Raw genomic sequence first — 20,095 nt, forward strand, 5'->3', positions numbered from 1 at the left:
TCAGTCAGCGGGCAATACACAGCGGTCAATATGCCGGGTTAATGCCCTCCTCCCAGCCAATCAGAATCTAGCATTCTTAAACGAAGTTGAATAAAGAAATAGAATTTCTGTTACTGCTTACCTTTATTGCCAGATGCTGTTGCGTTTCTTCACCCATTGCCCTCAGTTTCTTCACGGCATCAATGATCTTTGACAAAATATGCGGATTCCTGTCCACCTCCTCATTGTGCCTTCTTATGGCAATGCGTTGTCCTTCATCTAGCTCTGTGGCTATGCTAATTCGGCCTAGCATGGCTAGCTTCACAGGGTTGTCCACATGCACTCTTGCCCGCTCATGTTTCTTAATGCGTTCTGACATTTGTTTCAGGTCTGTCACCCCTGTCTGTGTCCACGAGCTATCACAAGCACTTGTTTTAAACAGTAAGCAAGGGAAGCAGAAGATTGCATTGGTGTACCCATAGCTAGTTAGCCATGTCTTTCGATCGAACCCAACCTCGGGAAAATGTTCTCTTGTAGCTTTTTCTCCTTTTCTCGTGCCTATTGGGTTATATTCACTTCTGGCTTGTCTGGTCCGAGTTCTTTTACAATTAGTTTTTCTGCTAATGTTCTTCTTTCGAAGGGATACAGGTGTAGAGATTTAACTAAATTTGGGGCTAGCTGAACTCCCATGACTACATAAGTGCTACTCGACGTCGCCATGCTGCACTCGCTCTCTGAGGTAAATAACCCGTGGTGCACTGCTCTAATCTTGGTACTACAAGCAATATTTTCAGAGCCCCATAACCATAAAATTCGATGACGATGATTGGCTAAATATGTACTTTTTTGCGTAGCAACCGGGGAACATTGGCTTAAATTCAGCACTGGTAGGGCTGAGCGAACTGGAGCCCAGGAAAGACAGCCTATTGGCTACTACACCAACATGATAAACGTAACGACGTTGAACGTGAAAGTGAATGCAAATATCATTCTGGAGAGTTCTAAACACATTCTAAAGTAAAATCATTATTAGCATGTAATTAACACAGATTATTTTTCTAAATGAGAGATTATAAAAAAAATAAAAATAAAAACCGGCAAGCAGGTCGGTGGGAGGTCGGCGCCACAGCGCCCTCTATGGGCGAGCCGCCGCTGGTATATACGTGTGCTGGAAACCGTGTGTACCTACAAGTGTGTCCGATTGTTTTTGCAGCGGTGAGGGTGTTTGCTGTCACAGTATTGATGCTTTAGATTAACAGCGAGTCCTTGAGCCAGAATTGCTCGCAGGGAGAGAGTCTTTCCCTCCTGTTTCTATGGTTGTAGGCAGGCGGCTGTACAAACACACTCACTGATCAGCTGCTGCCTCACACACAAGGTAGAGATGCAGCTTTACACCATGCACCATGAGCAGGAGGAATCCTGTGTAGGCTCTTAATGTAGGTAAAGGAATGAAATAGCAAATCAGTTTTCTATCTTGAAAGGTTTAGGCACAGGAGAGTCTGAGAGATAATAATAGTAATATGTTGTCAGTCTTGATTTCTCTTGATTTCCCCAGATTTTCTTGTGTTTTTAATGCACAGTAGGTCAAACAGCTCAAACTAGATTAGAGAGCTATCCTTATGGACTACTTTTGAAAGTGTAACATTCAGACACATTACTTCAAGTCTTTGCTCATGTATTCTTTGAAAATTGAATGGATAAAATATACCCGTACAAATGATCAATATTGCTCAGGTGTCAGGCTCTCTTTCTATCAAGGATCAAAACTATGTGATATATATTGGCACTTATATACTGTAGCTGCCTGTCAAGTCTTAAAATCAATGATTTCATCAGGATTTCTTCACTTGACAGGGTTAGAAATGAGAAAATAGGCCTAGATTCCTTTGACAAATGTCTCACTCCAAGGCATGCCAGTTTGAATTCTTAAATTCTGCCAAACAAGATATTTGGAGTAGATAGACCAGCAGATAGCAGATACATCAGACTGTGTCCAGTAGCCACCTCTTAATGATCTAGAATTGGTGAACAGATGTGTGTGGGAAGTCTAAGATGTTGTGTTTGTTTTGAGACAAATTAGTTTGGTCTTTTGTGCTTAACATCAGAGATAATTTAAAAAAATGATGACAAAATAATTAACATAATGCTGCAATTTAGCAGTGTAGTAAATCAAGAATATCAATGTTGAGTCAACAGGGGTTTCTGTCCCATATTTATTAAACCTGTGAAAATTAAACTTAAAGAACTAAAAGAAATGCTCTAAAGAACCAACCCAGGTGTAAAAAAAAAAAGTGTTGCTTTGTGTGAGACTAACTCCTACTTATAGTGAAGTTAAGGCATAAGACATTTTTGTGTTTGAAATATTCTGGTAACAATTAACACATTAACTTATTATATTGACATGAATACAATGGAATTATGGGAAATGTGCTTAACTGGGAAATAAAATAAAAATAAAACCAAGCTGGAGCAAGAATAGTCTGCTGTTGATAGGCAAGCAGTGTTTCCCACACATAGACAAATTTGTGGCACTGCGCCATACAATCAACACCGGCCGCCACATATTGCATTTCGTTATACCTTTTTTTTAACCTATTTAAAACACGCAGCGTATTCGTTCAGCTGCAATCCCTTTCCCTGCTCTCTCCGTCTCTCTGTCACTCACGTGTTGATCTCACATAGGCTACACACACACACACACACACACACACACACACACACACACACAAACACACACACACACACACACACACACACAGCCCCTCCACTCCGTGCACACAGCGTCTCTCTCCATGAAAACGAGAGAAGACGGCCGGCGAAATTCACAAAAAGTTAGTATCTCGTGAATACCTTTACACAAGCACACATTAAAAACTGCTATAAAAATATTTTATATTCTGAATATAAGTGTGTCAGTGTGTTAATGTTGGAGTCCCGACCCGACTCTTAGCAAACAAGCGATTGCGCCTGCTTTAGAAAGTGAACTAGTTGCAAGTTTGCGGTAAAATGCAGTTGGGTTGTCAAGACACTATATGTAGCAGCTGTGAATCAAATAAATATATTATAAATAATGTTATGTCATTTTTTTACTCTTACACTGAATGTTTGCTGCTTCAATCCAGATGAGTATTGAAAAGTATTTTCCGCGACTGAAAAAGGCACGTGTTGAGGATGAGGACCAGCCTGAACCGGAGGTATCAGTCTGAAACAGAGCTGAATAGTCCGACCAGTGGAATTAGTTATGTTGTTAATTTGTTTACAATATTTTCAGGCTTCAACCAGTGCTGCTCAATCATAAAGACAGGGTCAGGGGGAGAAATGGATAGATTTCTTAGGCATTGAAGAAAGAGTAGGAGAGGAGGACAGCATCCAACAGTGTGTCCTCCTCAGTTTTTGATACTTGATTGTATGAAAATAAGTATTTTACTCCTGCGCCACAAATTGCTTTCTAATCTGTGGGAAACACTGGCAAGGTACTGTACATTTCTTTTGCGTCCAAATGTCACTTTTCACAGTGTGATTAAAATGGACCCAAGTCTCTCTCATGAGGCAAAATGGAATATGATTAAATCAAAATATAATTAGTATCTTTAGTTAAATAACAAACGTTGTTATCCACAAACACCTGAACATACTCACTCAGCATGGGCAGTGATAAAAACATGATTAATAAATCCCTGCCAGGACTGAGCAGGTGCATTTGAAAAGGCCAGATGAGTATTTTTTGCGATGACTTGGCCCGTACCAAGCAACGCATCTAGCCGGTGTGTTCAAGACACTGTGTTCAACCTTTCCTCTTTTGACACCAACTAAGTGAGAGCAGCTGCAGCGGCCTTACCGTGACATTTGGGAAAGTTAAACGGGTCTACATTGTTGACTGTAACTCCACTTTGTAACAAGATGATGTATAAATAGTGGTGATATGTGACTATTGGATCACACCTTCTGTTCCTCAATCACTGACTTTGTTTACTCAGTGATTTAGTGGGTTGAGGACAGTTTTTCTCACTGAAATGTATTTTTAAAGCTACAAGGTGCAAAAGTTGACAACATCAAAGTGTACATCAGATGAGATAGGAGAGACATCGAGTTTTACCTGTAAAAGCCTAGTCGTAAAGATTTTTCAAACGTGAAATGGATATCTTGGAGTCTTTCGCTTGTGATATTAATAATGTGACGTATTTCCCAATGAAACAGAATATGTGGATGGGGTTTAATTACAATTACGATTTTTTTTTTTTTTTTTTAAACCTTTATTTATCCAGGTAAGTCGATTGAGAACAAATTCTCATTTGCAACGACGACCTGTCACATTCACACAGTTGCACATTCATACCTGGAAGCTGCCCAGTACAACCACAGTCTGATCTGCTGGCCACTGAGCAGCTCCACTGGAGCGGTTGGAGGTTAAGGGCCTTGCTCAAGAGCACCTCAGTGGTGGTAATGAGGGAGGGACAAGCGCTGCTCTTTCACTTTCCCCACCTCTCGCTTCTTTAACCATTAGGCCACCACTGCCCACTCTCAATCAAATCCTTAACATGTGATTTGATCACTTAAAAGTGATCGATATGGCACACTGCAGAGGAGTTTGCTCCGTAACACACCTCCCTCACCCGTTGTTGTTAGATCAAGAGGGGGAGGGTGACTAAATTAGACCTCAGACCTGTTGAGGTTGGGTAGAAGGTACCGAATACACCAAGCCAGCACCGAGAGGCTCAGGAGGAGCTTCTACCCTCAGGCCACTAGGATCCTAAATGAGGACATTGCCTAAGGCCTGTTACACACTGGATGCGTCAGCCGCGTGGCGTGTCCGTTTATATTTCGGCTCCCATGTTAACAGGTTAGAGCTTACACACTGCCTGCGTGAGATGCGTGCCTGCTAGAAATAGAACCGACGCCTATTTTTCACGCGAGACGCGAGCGTGTTGGAAGCATTTCCAGGCAAAATAGAATAGGAAAACATCTTTATATGTCATTTAGACACAAATGCATAGCCCACTTACCCATTTTTCAGAGTTTGAATCTATCTGCACTATGTCCCGAGATCAGCCCTCCCTGTACCTAGCAGCCGGAGCAGCGGCGCGTCAGACACGCTTCTGGTGTGTAGGACAAGGAAAAATCCGCGCAGCTGAGACGCAACAGAAACGCCACGCTCGTGCGACGCATACAGTGTGTAACCGTCCTAAGACAGCTTAACTGTTTAACTTTTATTATTTTTATGTGTTAAATCATCTAAAAGCTTCAGATTTTCAACGTGAGGTTTGTCACTTTTAAGCATTATTTGTAACAGTTAAGTAGGCTTTACTGCTGCTGTATATTTGGCTTTTAAAATGAAAGATTTGATGCAGAATGCAGTTGAGCCAGATTGTTTGTGAAAAGGTTAAACAGAAGTTGTTTTCCAGACGGTGGAGTCAGTAGGATCAGTCAGGTTTTGGTAACCAGGCTCATAAACAGCACAGTGAAGAGAGTCACCATCCTGCTGAATGCTGAACTCCTCTGAAAAGTACAAGCACTGACCTGCACACACTCACCCACACACGCGTTGACAAATGTGCACGTACATGCGCGGTGACAACAAGAAACCGCCACAAGGGCTCACACACACAAAATCACACCATGCCTGGAGGGACTCAGTGGGAGGCCACTTCTTAGTATGACCTGAAATGGATAGCACTGAGAAACACACACACACACACACACACACACACACACACACACTCTACACACCCCATGTTACCGAGATGTCAGCAGAAATGGGGGAACCGTGTTTGTTGTGACTTGGGTTGTCTTTCTGCTTTGCTGCACTTGTATTGGAAGCTTGATAACACAAGAAATGGACAAAAAAAATAGTTGTGAAATAGTGTCTGTGCATGTGTGCTTACATACGCCTGTGTTCTAGAGAGAACGTGCAAGAGTGAAGTTGCTCCTAGATTATAACAAAATGTTTTTTTCCATCAAGCATTTCATACTGCTTTTTTTTTTTTTTTTTTTTTTTTTTGAACCCACAGACATAACGAACACTCAAATTGGATTTTTACTTCCCTGTTTCACCTCCCATTCTTACTATATTCTCTCCTCACATAATTCCTATGCTATTTTTCTTGTTTGGCTCCCGTACATTCTACCCTGCTTCCTTCTCATCCCTTGTCTGTCCTATACCACCTTCCTGTATTGCTCTCTTATTCTGCTCCTGCCCTTAACTGTACTGCATTTCCTCTCTTTCTTCCCCTCACAGTGCTCCATGCCCTCTTGTATGGTGGCCTTCCATGTGACGTGCGCCTTTGACCACGGCCTGGAGATGAGGACCCTCCTGGCAGAGAACGACGAGGTGCGCTTCAAGTCCTTCTGTCTAGATCACAGCTGCACCGCCAGCAACAGTAGTACAACCACCAACAACTTCTCCAGTTTGACCAGTGTGAGCATTGGCAACCACACCACCACTTCCAGCACCAGTGGAGCACACACCACAGCCAGACCTGACTGGACCACCACCGGTGTGAGTTCTGAGCTCCGGCCGGACCATCAGCACCAGCCAAACATCTGCAGCGATCAGGAGCAGAGGTCGGTATTGTACCCAATTTCAGTGTCGGCATCAGAGCGAGCTGAGCGGGACCAGCTGGAGAGAGAGAAAGTGAGCCAGAGGAAACAGAAGCTCCAGGAGCTGGAGGATGAGTTTTACCAACTGGTGGACCCCAGGGAGGTTGCTGAAAACTTGGCGCTGCCCTTTTCCCAGGTACGTTAAGCCATGCAACTGAAACACTATGATTTTTTTATATGACATGATGCCATACACTTGTCATTTACTGTAAAAGGTACACCTCCATGTGCACCAGAAATACCTTCCTCTTCCAGACAGTGAGTCAGGTATAAAGAAAAAAAGTAAAAAAAGCAAGCAGACCGGGTCGACACACAGCTCTCTGATGAGATGGGACAGATTAGCAACACTTGTTCATGCTAACAGGTAACAAATATGTAAATACTGCGACAGCAATGTAGAGTTACATTTCTGTCCACTAAGAAGCTGAAGCCTCTTGTGATTTGGCTGAAGAACATTGCCTGGTCTGACAAAACACAATAAATCTATGGTGCACTTTACACACTTTCCGTCCATGTTTGCTTATAAAATAATAATAATAAATAATAACTTCATAAGGTCTCTCCATTTGCCCGCACAACATTATTCTGATCTTTACCCAGTATTTCAAATACACAGTTAAACATATATAAGAGTTTGGCTTCCACAGTTAATAACATGTAATCAGATGTGGTATTGATGAGTTGCATTTAGAGTGCCGGCTCTAGTGCATCAAATAAAGTGCTCCCTATTCACAGGTAAACTGTCTGATAAATCACAGGCTTTTCTTTAGAATGCACTGTGATTAACTGGCCTTTGCTTTCCAAACATGGTTGTGGCTGCAGGCAAGAGCTTTTTTCACTATAAAGGAGGATAAACTTTAAGCAAACAGCAGTTTATACATGGGGATGAAAACAATGTGTGAATGTTTAATGGAATAATTGTTATTACTCAGATTTGTAGATTCAGAGTAGTTTTTAAAGTACAATTTCTAATAATTTAAAATCTTCAAGTCTAACAGAACTATGTTGAATTTTAACATATGCATGAATTTTCTATGCGGTTTCATTTGAAGCAATTGGTGTGTCAATCTGCTGATGTCCATGAGAACAGAAAGAAATGGGAATATTTTGTCTCTTCTTCAAGGTGGACTTCTTATATCAGTTCTGGAAGATGAAGAGGAAGGCCAACTTTAATCGACCTCTGGTCACCTTAAAGAGAGACGAGGTGGACAACCTGGCCCAGCAGGAGCAGGATGTCCTCTACAGACGCCTCAAACTCTTTACACACCTCCGGCAAGACCTGGAGAGGGTGAGTCTGAGATATGTTTGTTTGTTTGTTTGGTATGAAGCCAGTTCAAGTTGTTGTTTTGCACAGTGCATTATTCAGACAGGAGGTACTTTTTCATATTGTGTCTATATCTGTGTGTGTGTGTGTGTGTGTGTGTGTGTGTGTGTGTGTGTGTGTGCGTGCGTGCGTGCGCGTGTGTGTTTGTGCGCGTGTGCACACATGGGTATATGCTGCTACCACAGTGCTTGCTAATATTTAAGGGGTAATTTAAATTTTTTCAGAATGTTAATTAAAACGATCATTGAAAATATCATGTAAAGTTGATTTTTGCTTTCATGAATATTCATGTTAAATGAATGAATAGCCTGAAGGATGAAGGCATAATGAAATGGCTGAATGATATAGTGAGTGAATGAATGATAGCCCAGTGTTAAAAAAGTAAGGGAAAATCCACCCACTGCACAGAATTAATTTGTTTTTTTTTCCTGTGATCTGTGTACAGTGTGACAGTTTATTCACTATACTGTATGTAAAAGTCAGTCGGCCCAGAAGACTTTTCTCAGACCTGTTTTCTTGATGAAATCATCAGTGTTTTGGTTTGTGTGTTTCTGGCATTGGGAGAGACGGACTTCAAATTCAGTCTCAGGTGACCCGGAGCACAGAAATGGTGTATGTATGGCTCTTGGGATGTGGAAAGTTACTAGTTAAGATGTGGAGTGGTACCAGCTAGATATAGTTGGGACTGAATTATCTTCTTTTTTTTTTTCTGAAAAACTCAAGGTATGTTCTTATTCTTGCTGAGTACCACTGTGTTGGAATTTCCCAGAGAAAAAATATGCTCATGTTTGTGCAACTTTTATTTGTAGTCTGTGGGAGGGCTCCAGAGAAGGAACTGATGTAAAGGAACTGATGTAAACCCAAGTGGTGCTTTAGCATTGAGCTTCTGTGGAAGTCATGGATTGTCCACCATGTTCGTGCTGTATTTTTCTAGTACAGGTTGTACTAAGAGGTGGGTGTCCCTCTGACACCGTTTGTGTGTGTGGGTCAGCAATGTAACAGAACAATTTGGGCCAAAGAGCAACGATCAGTTATGTAGTTGTATCCTCAGCCTGTTGGCGACAGGATGTTTAAGTAGGTTCTGTTCGAAGCCTCCTTTGTGGAGCGGCTGCTTGGACTTATGGCCAGACTTGTGGTGGCAACTGCAGAACCAGCTGGTGGAGGTGAAGGAAGATGTTAAGCTGAAGGAGGAAGCCTTCAGGCTTTGCTAGTTCAGAAAATTCTTGAAATAGCAATAGCAGACCTTATGCAAACAGTTATGAGGGGTCACAAGTAAACGTTGCTTCATTTTAAGTGGTCGTGGGCCAAAAAGGTTAGGAACTTGTGCACCGGGAAACATTTTGCATTTCGCATTCATTTATTTAACTTGGGGATAGGGCTGGGCAATATACAAAAATGAAATATAGATATCGATATATGAGGCTAGATATCGTCTTAAATTTTGGATGACGTAATATGACTTTACCTGGTTTTAAAGGCTACATTACAGTAACGTGATTTACCTAATCTTCTGAACCTACCAGACTGTTCTAGCCGTTTTATTATTTGCCTTTTACACATTTAAATAATATGTCCACATTACTGATGATTAATCCTTGAGAAAATAAATATTTTGTTAAAGCACCAATTGCCAACCCTACAATATTGTCGCAATATCGACTTTGAGCTATATGGTCAAGAATATTGTGACATTTGATTTTCTCCATATTGCCCAGCACTACTCGGGGAATGGAAAAAAGAGACTTGTATTGTTGTGCAGCTTACCTGCGGGAAACCACTGGGGTCATTCTCTTTGATGACTAGGTATTGGCAAGTCAGAAGGACAGCAGTTTCTGTGGTTGTGGAAACATGAGGTGAAGGAGGCCATGGAGAAGACAAAGACCTCTGTGGACAAGGCAGAGTTGCCCATTTTTGGAGTGGAGGAGATGTCTGGATATTATAGGGTGGTCTTGGTTTACAGGATTCTTGCTGTGCTCCAGTATTTATTAGGGGTGTCCCCGACTAAGGATTTACACATTCGAATCAGAATTGACAAATCTTTCTATAGTCGACTGATAGTCGAATCATCTGTGTGTGTGTGTGTGTGTGTGTGTGTGTGTGTGTGTGTGTGTGTGTGTGTGTGTGTGTGTGTGTGTGTGTGTGTGTGTGTGTGTGTGTGTGTGTGTGTGTGTGTGTGTGCGTGCGTGTGTGCGTGCGTGCGTGCGTGTGTGTGTGTGTGTGTGTGTGTGGGTTGGGAGGGGCACGACACTAGTCAGCAGGAGGGTAACATGTAAACCGCAGGCGCGTATGGATGCGTATTTCGCATCCGCCGCATGCATAACTGTCTCTATTTTGGGAACTGTGTATCCTGGCTCGAGTGTGCGCATTAATTCTTTATAACCTTCACCGTCCACAACATTCACTGGCCTCATTGTGAAGCAAAATAAACTCTGCAATTTTGTCTGGGATTTCTCTTTTCCTTTTCTCGGGCAATGGCGGTCTCAAATCTAGCTTTCTTTGAGTTAGTTTTGGCGCAGCTCCGGTACTACTACTACTACTACTACTACTACTACTAGATGAACTGCTGTCATCAGTCTGATACTGTGGGTGGATCTAGAAAAAAGACTAACATATTTTAAGTCCCAACATATGATATTGCTATTCGTAAACTAAAAGCGGCATTATATATGAAAAAGTGCAACGTCTTTATTGGTAATAAACCGTTTTAAGTGGAAAGCCATGTTTGTTGTTGACAAGCAGTAGGACATGAGCTGTTGGCACAACTTGCATTTTACTTTTTTTGGATCATCTTTTACCATTTGAAAGTGCATCCACACTTTAGATTTTCTTTTTCCAGACATTGTTAAGTAACGTTAATCTCCTCGTCTGATGCTCCTCGTCTGTCTCGGATCAGGGAAAGTGAAACTTAAATCTTTCACGGGGGTTGTTGGATTTACACACACACACGTAAAAAATATTTATTGAACTTTTCTTTCTTTCTTTTCACGTTTTTTTTTACAGCATTATCATAATTAAAGGCTGTATATAACTTAATATAACCGTACAAAACCAGTAGTTCTGTGTGAAATTAGACATTGAGCACCCCCATATTGCCAAAATGGTATGATCCTCGTTTCATAATAACACCCGCGAAGATCCGACTGTGAGATTGGTGGTCAAATCAAGCGCCGCATATCGACTATTCGGGGTCACCCCTAGTATTTATACTAGCTATTGTAATTTGGACTGATTCAATTATTTTAGGCTTTTAGGTTTAGTTACCCACCTTACCTATTTACAGATAGAGGAAACTCTAGTCCCCCAGTGACTAGAGTTTCTTATTTTAATTTCTGCCTTTTAACCAAAACACGTTTTTACTACTTAGTTAACAGTAATAAAATTTTAAGAACAAAAGTAAAAGAAAAAGCGTTCATGCAACTTCCAGTCTGCTTTCTAGAGCTGTGATCGTAATCTCCAATATCAGGTACTTGTTTTTTTAAAGATCATTTTTGGGGCTTTTCTGCTGTTAATTTTTGACAGGACAGCTAGGTGTGAAAGAGGGGGAAGACATGCAGAAAATTGTCACAGGTCGGATTCGAACCCTGGTCCTCTGCGTCGAGGCATAAACCTCTCAGTATATGTGCGCCTGCTCTACCACTGTTCCAACCCGTCCACACCAATATCAGGTATTTAATAAATGCTTACTGCAGTTCGGCTAAACCTGAACTATAGTAGAACAGTTTTGAGGTCAGTCAGAAACTCAGATTGGTGAAATATTCCCCCACTGCTCGGTATCATAGCTCACACTTGGCAGCTGAATGCTAACCACTATGTAAATGTCCTTGCTCGGTTTCTCGGATTGGTTGCGCCCATGCCACTAACCTCTCTCCAGGCCCATGTTCTCAGTGCTCTGATAATTGATTGGCATTCACTGCAGCAGGGCTCTCAAAACCTCTTTCTGACCTTGCAATCTACCCTACAGAGTCTGAATGACAACAGGCCGCCCACAGCCAAACATCTACTCCAACCCAGGTTTAGGGGGATAGAGTTAACTCTGGTTTGCGGAGGAAGGACAGGCGGCTAGACTGCAATGTTGCTTATTATGTTTGGACAAATGTTTTATATCTTAACTTTACCCCAATCTAAAAGACATTCTGTGATGTTTGCTTACTTTCTGATACTAAATCTACCAAAAAGAGAATTTCCCCCACAAATTCTCTTAACAACCAGTTTAAAATGTATTTTCTTTCAGCAGACAGTAAGATAAGCCAAATCATCTGTGGTTTGGTGTCCTAAATACTTTTTTCCTTCATTTCTTTGGCATGTCATTTGATACGGTGCAATTGGCTTGCCTTGATTTGGTTTCAGCTTCATTGATTTAATTTGGTTCGCAGTAGGACAACCTTTTGGCAGTTAGGTGGCTGCATATCAACCAAATGACCCACTATTCTGTAACAAAATAAAATAATAATATACAATCACAGGAAATAATTAGTTTTCCCATTTAGTCTCAGCTGGTGATACCAGTTGAGTGGACTAAAAGAGTTCTGATTAGACCAACGGATCAGGGTGCATCGCCCAGCATCCCACAGGGTAAATCTGGCTTTTAGATAACAATTTATCACCTCTTAACTTGAAATCATTTCCCACAAATCACAACACAAGTGGGTTTAAACAGTTTACAAGTGGCTGATCCAATGCATAATCTAAATTGAAAGTTCACTGTGCCATCAATCTGTTTTCTTCCTTTTATGTACACCACAAAATAATGGAAATACCAAACTACTGTATGTACTGTAGCTGCCCATTAGGTTGTGACTCTGTAGATGTGCAGACTACTTTCGATATATAGTAATTATTGTGATGGAAACAATACTCTCCGGAGGCGTTTGTTTCCTATAGACTTGTGTAACTGAAGCCATACCACAGTGGTCTCCAGTGGTAAGGGTTTATTGATTGTTGAGGGCCTTGCTAAGAATAACTTCCTGACCAGTCAGTGTATCCGCAAACTCCATAACTCTTCTCCCTCCAGACCACTGTTTTATTGACGTGTGTGTTGTGGAAGTGGACCATACCACTTCCAATCACTAAGGTTAACTCATCCCATAAATAAAAGGTAAAACAATTGAAGACAATCAGTAGAAAATCACAGCTTAAATAGTGTTACAACAGAGTTACAACACAACAGAAGATGCCAGGGGACACTAAATACTGATAAACCCCTTGTAATTGTCTTAAGGGTCCCATGGCTTGAACATGTCACTTTATGAGTTTTTTTTTTTACATTAATAAAGAAATGTCGATAAGTGTAAACCGAGCCCTGGGTATCCTGCTCTGCCTTTGAGAAAATGAAAGCTCAGATGGGCCGATCTGGAGGTCTTATGAGGTCATAAGGAGCAAGGTTACCTCCCCTTTCTCTGCTTTACCCGCCCAGAGAATTTGGCCCACCTATGAGAGATATGAGACATCATGGCTTTCAAACGAGCAAAGTGGCAGTTGGTCAAGGCCACACCCCACCCTCCACCTTGCCCCCCCCCCCCTCTCTCTCCTCCTCAGTAGCTATAGACACAGAAATGGCACATACTAAGGAAAGCTCATTGTGGGACTGGCTCTAGTGGCTGTAGTTCTGCACCAAGGCTGAATTTCGGGAAAGAGACTTCAGATACAGTATTAGGGGATCACTAAGGTCTATATAAAAGCATCCAAAGAGCACCATGTCATGGGACTTTTAATTTGCTGTCATTTAACACTATGTCAACGTGCCTCATGGTAGTAAGCAAGTGTGTGCCACATCTAAAGAAATCCCAACACAGTATACCTAACTCACACTTGATGCACACTTGTGCTATTATTGTTACAGAGTGGTATTCAGAGCTAAGTGTTTCCTGCAGTCTGTGTGCCAGACCAGTCCAGTTGTTTGCAGTATGTGGCTAAAAGCTTGTTTGACGACTCACGATAACAGACAAAGAAGTTGAATTTCTATTGGCAATAATAGCTAAACCTCCACAGATATCTTTGAAAATCTGTTCTTCTTGATGAGATTTATAATGAAAGTATTGCATTTCTGACAATGTCAACATAAATATTAGCTATCGGATGTTTTATTTCAACGGTTTTGAGATATACTGTATGTTCAGACAGAAACGCTCTCAGTCATCATACGCAGGGTATCTCAAACATTACCGGTGTTTAGGAATTGTCAAAGTCAGGCTTAATAGACGGTAAGCAATGCAACAATTACAAACGAAAACCTGGTTTGTTCCTCACGGTTCCCACGGGGAGACTGTGTCATCTATGTGTGACTGCATGCTTATCTTGTTCAGAGGAGGCTTGAACGACAACAAGTTGTTCTCTCCCAGGCTGCTTCGAATCGAGCAGCGTTCCTCTTTAACACAGCTCGAAGGTCTGACAGAGAGAGGAGAATTGATTGTCTTTGCTGCTGGCAGGTCTCCCATGAGGAGGATTGATCATCAATTGGTCCCATATTGGCCGGGTGAGTGTTGACAGCTAACCGCTACAGATGCTAGTGGCTGTCGATACAAGCTCTCTTTCTCCCTTAGTCTCTTCTTGTCTCCTTCACTTTCCATCCCCCTGCACTCCCCCTCTTTAATCTCCTCTTTCTTTTCTGTTGATATCTGCTTCTGTTTCCCACACACAGATTTAAGGAACAGAGGGCCTTCTTGTTCATTGTTGACCCACATTTTTAATCCATATTACTATACTTTGGCTCTGTTCAGTGTTGTGAGCAAATGTCCAATTTGTTTGTTTGTTTTTGTTCCCTTTTCCCCCTCTTTGGGTTCAAGCATCAGGTCTTGTCCTTGGAGATGGGCTTGTGTGTATGGGATTGTGTTTGTGTGTGTCAAGGCGAGAGTGTGTGTATCTGTGCACCAGAGAATATTCCAATCATCTCTGATTTGCTTGCAAATTGAAAAATCCCCTCCATCCTTCCATCCCGTCATCCCAAGACCCCAACCCAATCAGACCCCATGACCAAACCCTCCAGCCTGCTGCTTTTGTGAATAAACGTGTGTATGTGTGCATGTTGGTGGTGGAAGAATCTGGGGGCTAATGTTGGGGTGGATTATCCTCCTCCTCTTCCTCTTTGAAGTGCTGCCAATGGAACGAATTGCACCGTGCTGTCCCTAATGCACTGGTGAGCTTTCTCCATTTCTGTTCTCCTGAGTGCCCCCCCCCCCCCCACCCCTCACACACATCACCCATCCAATCAGCGTGCAACATGTCGAAGCACGGTGTGGCACGGTGATTGGGTTTTGTAACTTTGCAGCTAAATGTTGCTTCTAATTTTTCTTTTCTTTTTTTTTTTTGCTTGTGTGTTGTCTGTGAATCTGGCTAAATGTGTGGAGGTTTTACTTTTACATACACTTAAGACAACAAAATTGATGAATTATTCCCAATCCAATACTCATAAATATTTACTCCTTACTGGATCCTCCTCAGAGGACTAGCACTGCAGTTAAAAGTGTATTCACATTCACAGGCTGGCTTTTGAAAAGTAGTTGAGATGAGGTTAAGTCCTGAAGCAAAGGGTCAGGGCTTTAGCTGGAGAAGTCTGCACAAGTTAAGGGGAGCGGGGAGGGAGCTGGAGCTGGGTTAAAATAGGTTACTGCCATAGAGGAGGAGGAGGAGGGGTGCAGGGTGGAAGCTCAGGCTCTGGAAGCACACCCAGGGAAAAGAGCAGAGCTGGACTTTACAGTTAAAGGAAAGAGCTAAAGACTGTAGGAGAGGTGCTGAAGCCTGGGGAGGAGGTGGATGAATCAGGCGGAAATGCCAGGGCTCAGCCTGGGCCAGGAGGCAGGGGAGCGCTGGGGCTGACGGAGGGAAAGCAGGTGTGAAAGAATCCCTTTTCCTTACTCATTTCCTCTCGTGTGTTTTCACGTCTATAACTACTTGAGGCGAACAATTGCATTTAGTCTTTTCCCTCCCGTCAGTACGTCGGTACTCCAGCCAAGGCTGGCAAAGTGTCTGATGGCACAGTGCCGTTCTGTGCCCTGCCCTCTGCCCTCCTCCGCTCTCTCACGGTAAAGACTTGGCAGCACACTCAGCCCAGCAGGTCAGCAGTCCCACACCCAGGAGGCTCTCAGAGCAGAACACAACAGCACACTTATGAAACAGTCCACTTAAGGAAAGGGAGAGCAAGGGAAAGTTTTGATTATGAGCAGCTAACATATGTTTTATGTATCTTCCATCACTACTGAGCCGTCACAAGCACGGAGTGCAGAAGGAGGGTAAGAGAAGAGAAATAGGATGTGATGAGAACGAGGGGTAATTATGGAAAAGAGACTTGAAGAAAGGAAAAGACGAGGCCTGAAAGTGAGAAAGTAGGGATTTGGAGGGAAGTTTAAGGCAGTGCTGTAGAGAGCCAAACCTGGACAGAGGGCACCTCAAGCCTTTAGCTGCAGGTTTGGAAGCATCAGGGTGGTTGAGGACTGATATCTGTCAGGTAAACTCTATCGGTACACTGTGTGCCGAGGCGAGGGGGGAGGGAAGCCCATCAGCTAGTTTTCCTTGGCTACAGGTTACAGTTTCACAGTTTGTTTTCTTTCCACTAACGCCCCTCGGTTCTCCATTCTGTCTGAAAAGAGCGGAGAGGAAGTTTCAAAGCAAAATAGAGAATGAGGGAAAAATACTGTATACAGTATGTATACACACTGTTGTGACCATAAGTTGTGTTCACATTGCAGTGAAACTCAAGGCATGGAAAGGTTAATGAGAGGAACTTTACACATCTAAAGAAGCTAAAGGCAAAGACGTTGTTTGACAGATGAGGCTTGCTTGTATCTTCATTATCTCAGACTGCCAACCCTCTAAACTTTTTGCAGCCTGTGTTGACTCAAATCCACAATTCATAAATGCCAAGATCCACATAACCTACCAAAGAATTCTTTCAATTTCTCGAATTTCTTGCATTTTATTATTTAAAAAAATAAATAATTAAAGCCCTTATCCTGACTTTTATTAATTTACTTAATTCAACTCTTTTCTATACAATCATCCAAGGAACACATCATCTATTAAGTCATTTTCAGTTTTGTATGACTCTGACCCTTTTCACTCCACTATTACATTTTCATTCATACTTTGCAACCCTGCCTTTTCTCATGATATTCATAAATAAACTGTAAAACTCTTTTTGCTTGTACCATGTAAAAATCCGTCTTTTCAACAAGTACTAATACAGCCATTTTGTATTTAGTATGTCATGTTTCTGCATAACATCTTGTCATTCAAAGAAATAACTACCTTAAATATTTTTATATATATTTTTTTTTTTTTTGTTGACAAAACAGGAATTGGGCCAAAAGTTAAAAATGCAGGTTTCAGTACATTTACCAAGCTGCAGATCTTTAAAGGTCCAGTGTGTAATATGTTTAGTTGTTCATTATCCAAATTTGTGTTGCCCGTTCACAAACTTCACTTCACTTCACTTCACTCCTTTTTCATGAATATTTACCTCCACCATCAATTCCAAGTATTCCTTTTGGCTTGAAATTTTACATTTGCATTCGCGTGAACTGGGGTAGACACTCCACGCTCAAGCGGCATCTTGAAATACGTTAGCCGATAACGTAACGTAACGTATACGCCTTTCGTGTTTTCACTGTCACATGATAAACTCACAGGTGCTGCTAATGCTGCTAATGGGTATCATAGAAATCATAGAACAAATCATTATTACTAACTGGCATTTCATGAAATGTTATAAAAGATTTACAATGCCTTCTTGATGACATTCTATGCACAAATCCCTTGACATAAGATTACATTATCTTACCTTTAGGTTCTCTTCTCTGAATTTAATACCTGTACCCTAATAATTAGTTTACCTCTTAAATTTACTTATCCTACGTGCATTCTACCTACCTACCATTCTACCTACCTAACTCCCGTGCCTTAATCTTGCACTTTTAAACGTTTGTGCCCTTCAAACTCTGAACCCCCAGTTTGTTACACAGGCTTTCTGTTATAAATTTGTCCAAGATATTTTGTCCGACATAAGAAAATTCCTCCAGAGCCACAGAAGACATTACAGAACTATTTTCACTGGCTGAGTAGCACTCCTCATACCTAGTAAACTGAATTTGATGCATCTCAGATTAGATTGTTTGCGTGCACAGTGTATATGTACAGTTTGTATGACTTTTCCTTCTTCCTGCAGCTTCTCCCCAAAGTACTCTCTCTTTTCAATGCCAGCACTTTCAGTTCATTTGAATAAAAGAGAACAGACAACAGAGTGAAGGATTTGTCATTGGACTCTCCTTTTTCAGTTCATTTCTTATCATTACATTCATCCGATTGCTTGAGATGTAACCTCCCGCACCCTCCTGACACACTTCCAGCCCCTCACCCCTGTGCATCGTACACCCACCCACCCACCCAGCCGCTCATCTGCCATGAAACCCTCTCTAGTGTTACATAACGTTAGGTAGGGTCAGGGAGAGGACAGAGACATAGAGAGAGCGACACCGACTCTGGTGCTGCGCCTATTTGCTTATAATATCCCCTCTCTCTCTCTCTCTCTCTCTCTCTCTCTCTCTCTCTCTCTCTCTCTCTCTCTCTCTCTCAGAACTTGCATACAAACAAACATATATATATATATATATATATATATATATATATATATATACACACACACACACACACACACACACACACACACACACACACACACACACACACATAGAGTGATGTTGACTTACATGTTTCACTACCACTTACATGTACAGTACACACATGGTCATGCACACATACAAAATCACTTATCACCCACATGCATACCGACAGAGGCATTGCTTGCGTACACACACTCTTGCACCTACACACTCAGTTACACACATAACTGCAGGGGGGAGGGGGTTCTTGCTGCGGGCCAGACGGGCCGAGTCATGCAGCAGACAGACCCACCCTGTTGGATCAACGTCAACCTGGCTCCCCACACACAGCGCTGCTCCAAACCTAATACTGGCTCACTACACACAGTCCTTTCTTCTTCTTCTTCGTCGTCTTTGTCTGTTTCCAAGATGCTTCAGGGTACTAAGAGAGACCCAAGAGCCTTTCCTGTCCACCAGCAACGATTACTGTTATATCTCAACATTTCACTTTAAGTGTTTTACCAGGCAACCAGTCTTCAGTTGTAGATTTAGGAAAGACCTGGAAATCATGGTTGGCTTGCTCCCAAAGTGAGCGGTAGAGTAGCGTAGACTCCTGAGGGAACAGTCTGGTTCTTGCTGTAGTTTATGAGCTCTCCACTGCAGGATTTTGGCCTATGTTCATGCTTGCTGATGGATTCTCCAGAGAGACTTCCCAGACATCAAAAAACATTTTGATTGATGGGATTTGGACGTATAGTTTTTGAGGAATGATCAAACACAACACTTTGCTTGCTTGCTAAGCTCATTCAGATGAGACCAGCTGCGACCTAACGTACAAATCCATGGGGATTTATCAGCACATTTGATATTGTGAGGTTTATTTCACATTTTAAATCAAACAAATTAGGGCTAAAACACATAAGGACTGCCTTATGTTTTAAAATATATCATTACAGGTGGGAGATGTTTATATAACTGTAGGTTTGCTTACTCACAAACATCTCATTAGATGAGACTAATGGGTCCTCCGGTCATGAAACACACATTATGCATTTATGTTTTCTATTATGTTTTAATAGTTTTTTTTTTCCATATTTGAAATAAACACCTACACTTTTTAGGAAATGATAACAAGCCAGGCATGTATGCATAGGGCCAGATACTACAGCTACTATGAAAGAGCCAACTTGAATTACAGTAATGTTTTGGCACAGATATTTAATAATTGTGACATCCATTCGTTGCAAAGTGATTCATGGGCAGAAGAACATAAAAAGGCTGAACATATGCCAGAAAGAGTAAAACCAAAACAAAAAGCAATTAGGTTATTATTTAAACATAATAGATTTTTTTGAGCCACAAAGACCAAATTGATGAAGAAGAGACCCTTAAAATCAAGTAGGAATAAGAGCCAATATCAAAAAGACTACTGAAAGCAAACACACAAACACCATTTGTTTTCAGTTTGGTAAATTGGATAGCTATGTGTGCAAAAGCTTACAAACATATGCGGGAGACAAACTATGGAGTTTCAAACAATTACAAATAATAAGTGAAATCTTCAGATCACTTCCGAAATCCACTGTAAATGTGAAAATGCACCTTT

The 20,095-nt window shown here is 41.7% G+C and overlaps 1 protein-coding gene across 1 annotated transcript in view; it reads left to right on the plus strand.

Moving 5' to 3' along the window:
* Positions 1-20,095, plus strand: part of jade2 (jade family PHD finger 2) — a 177,826-nt gene that overhangs the window by 105,612 nt on the left and 52,119 nt on the right. Inside the window, exons 9-10 of the mRNA XM_028594952.1 lie at positions 6,215-6,712; positions 7,700-7,864. Of these exons, the coding sequence (XP_028450753.1) occupies positions 6,215-6,712; positions 7,700-7,864 (663 nt within the window). The remainder of the gene's footprint in view (positions 1-6,214; positions 6,713-7,699; positions 7,865-20,095) is intronic.

The sequence above is a fragment of the Perca flavescens genome, chromosome 13 (assembly GCF_004354835.1).
Source record: "Perca flavescens isolate YP-PL-M2 chromosome 13, PFLA_1.0, whole genome shotgun sequence".
NCBI classification, from domain to species: domain Eukaryota; kingdom Metazoa; phylum Chordata; class Actinopteri; order Perciformes; family Percidae; genus Perca; species Perca flavescens.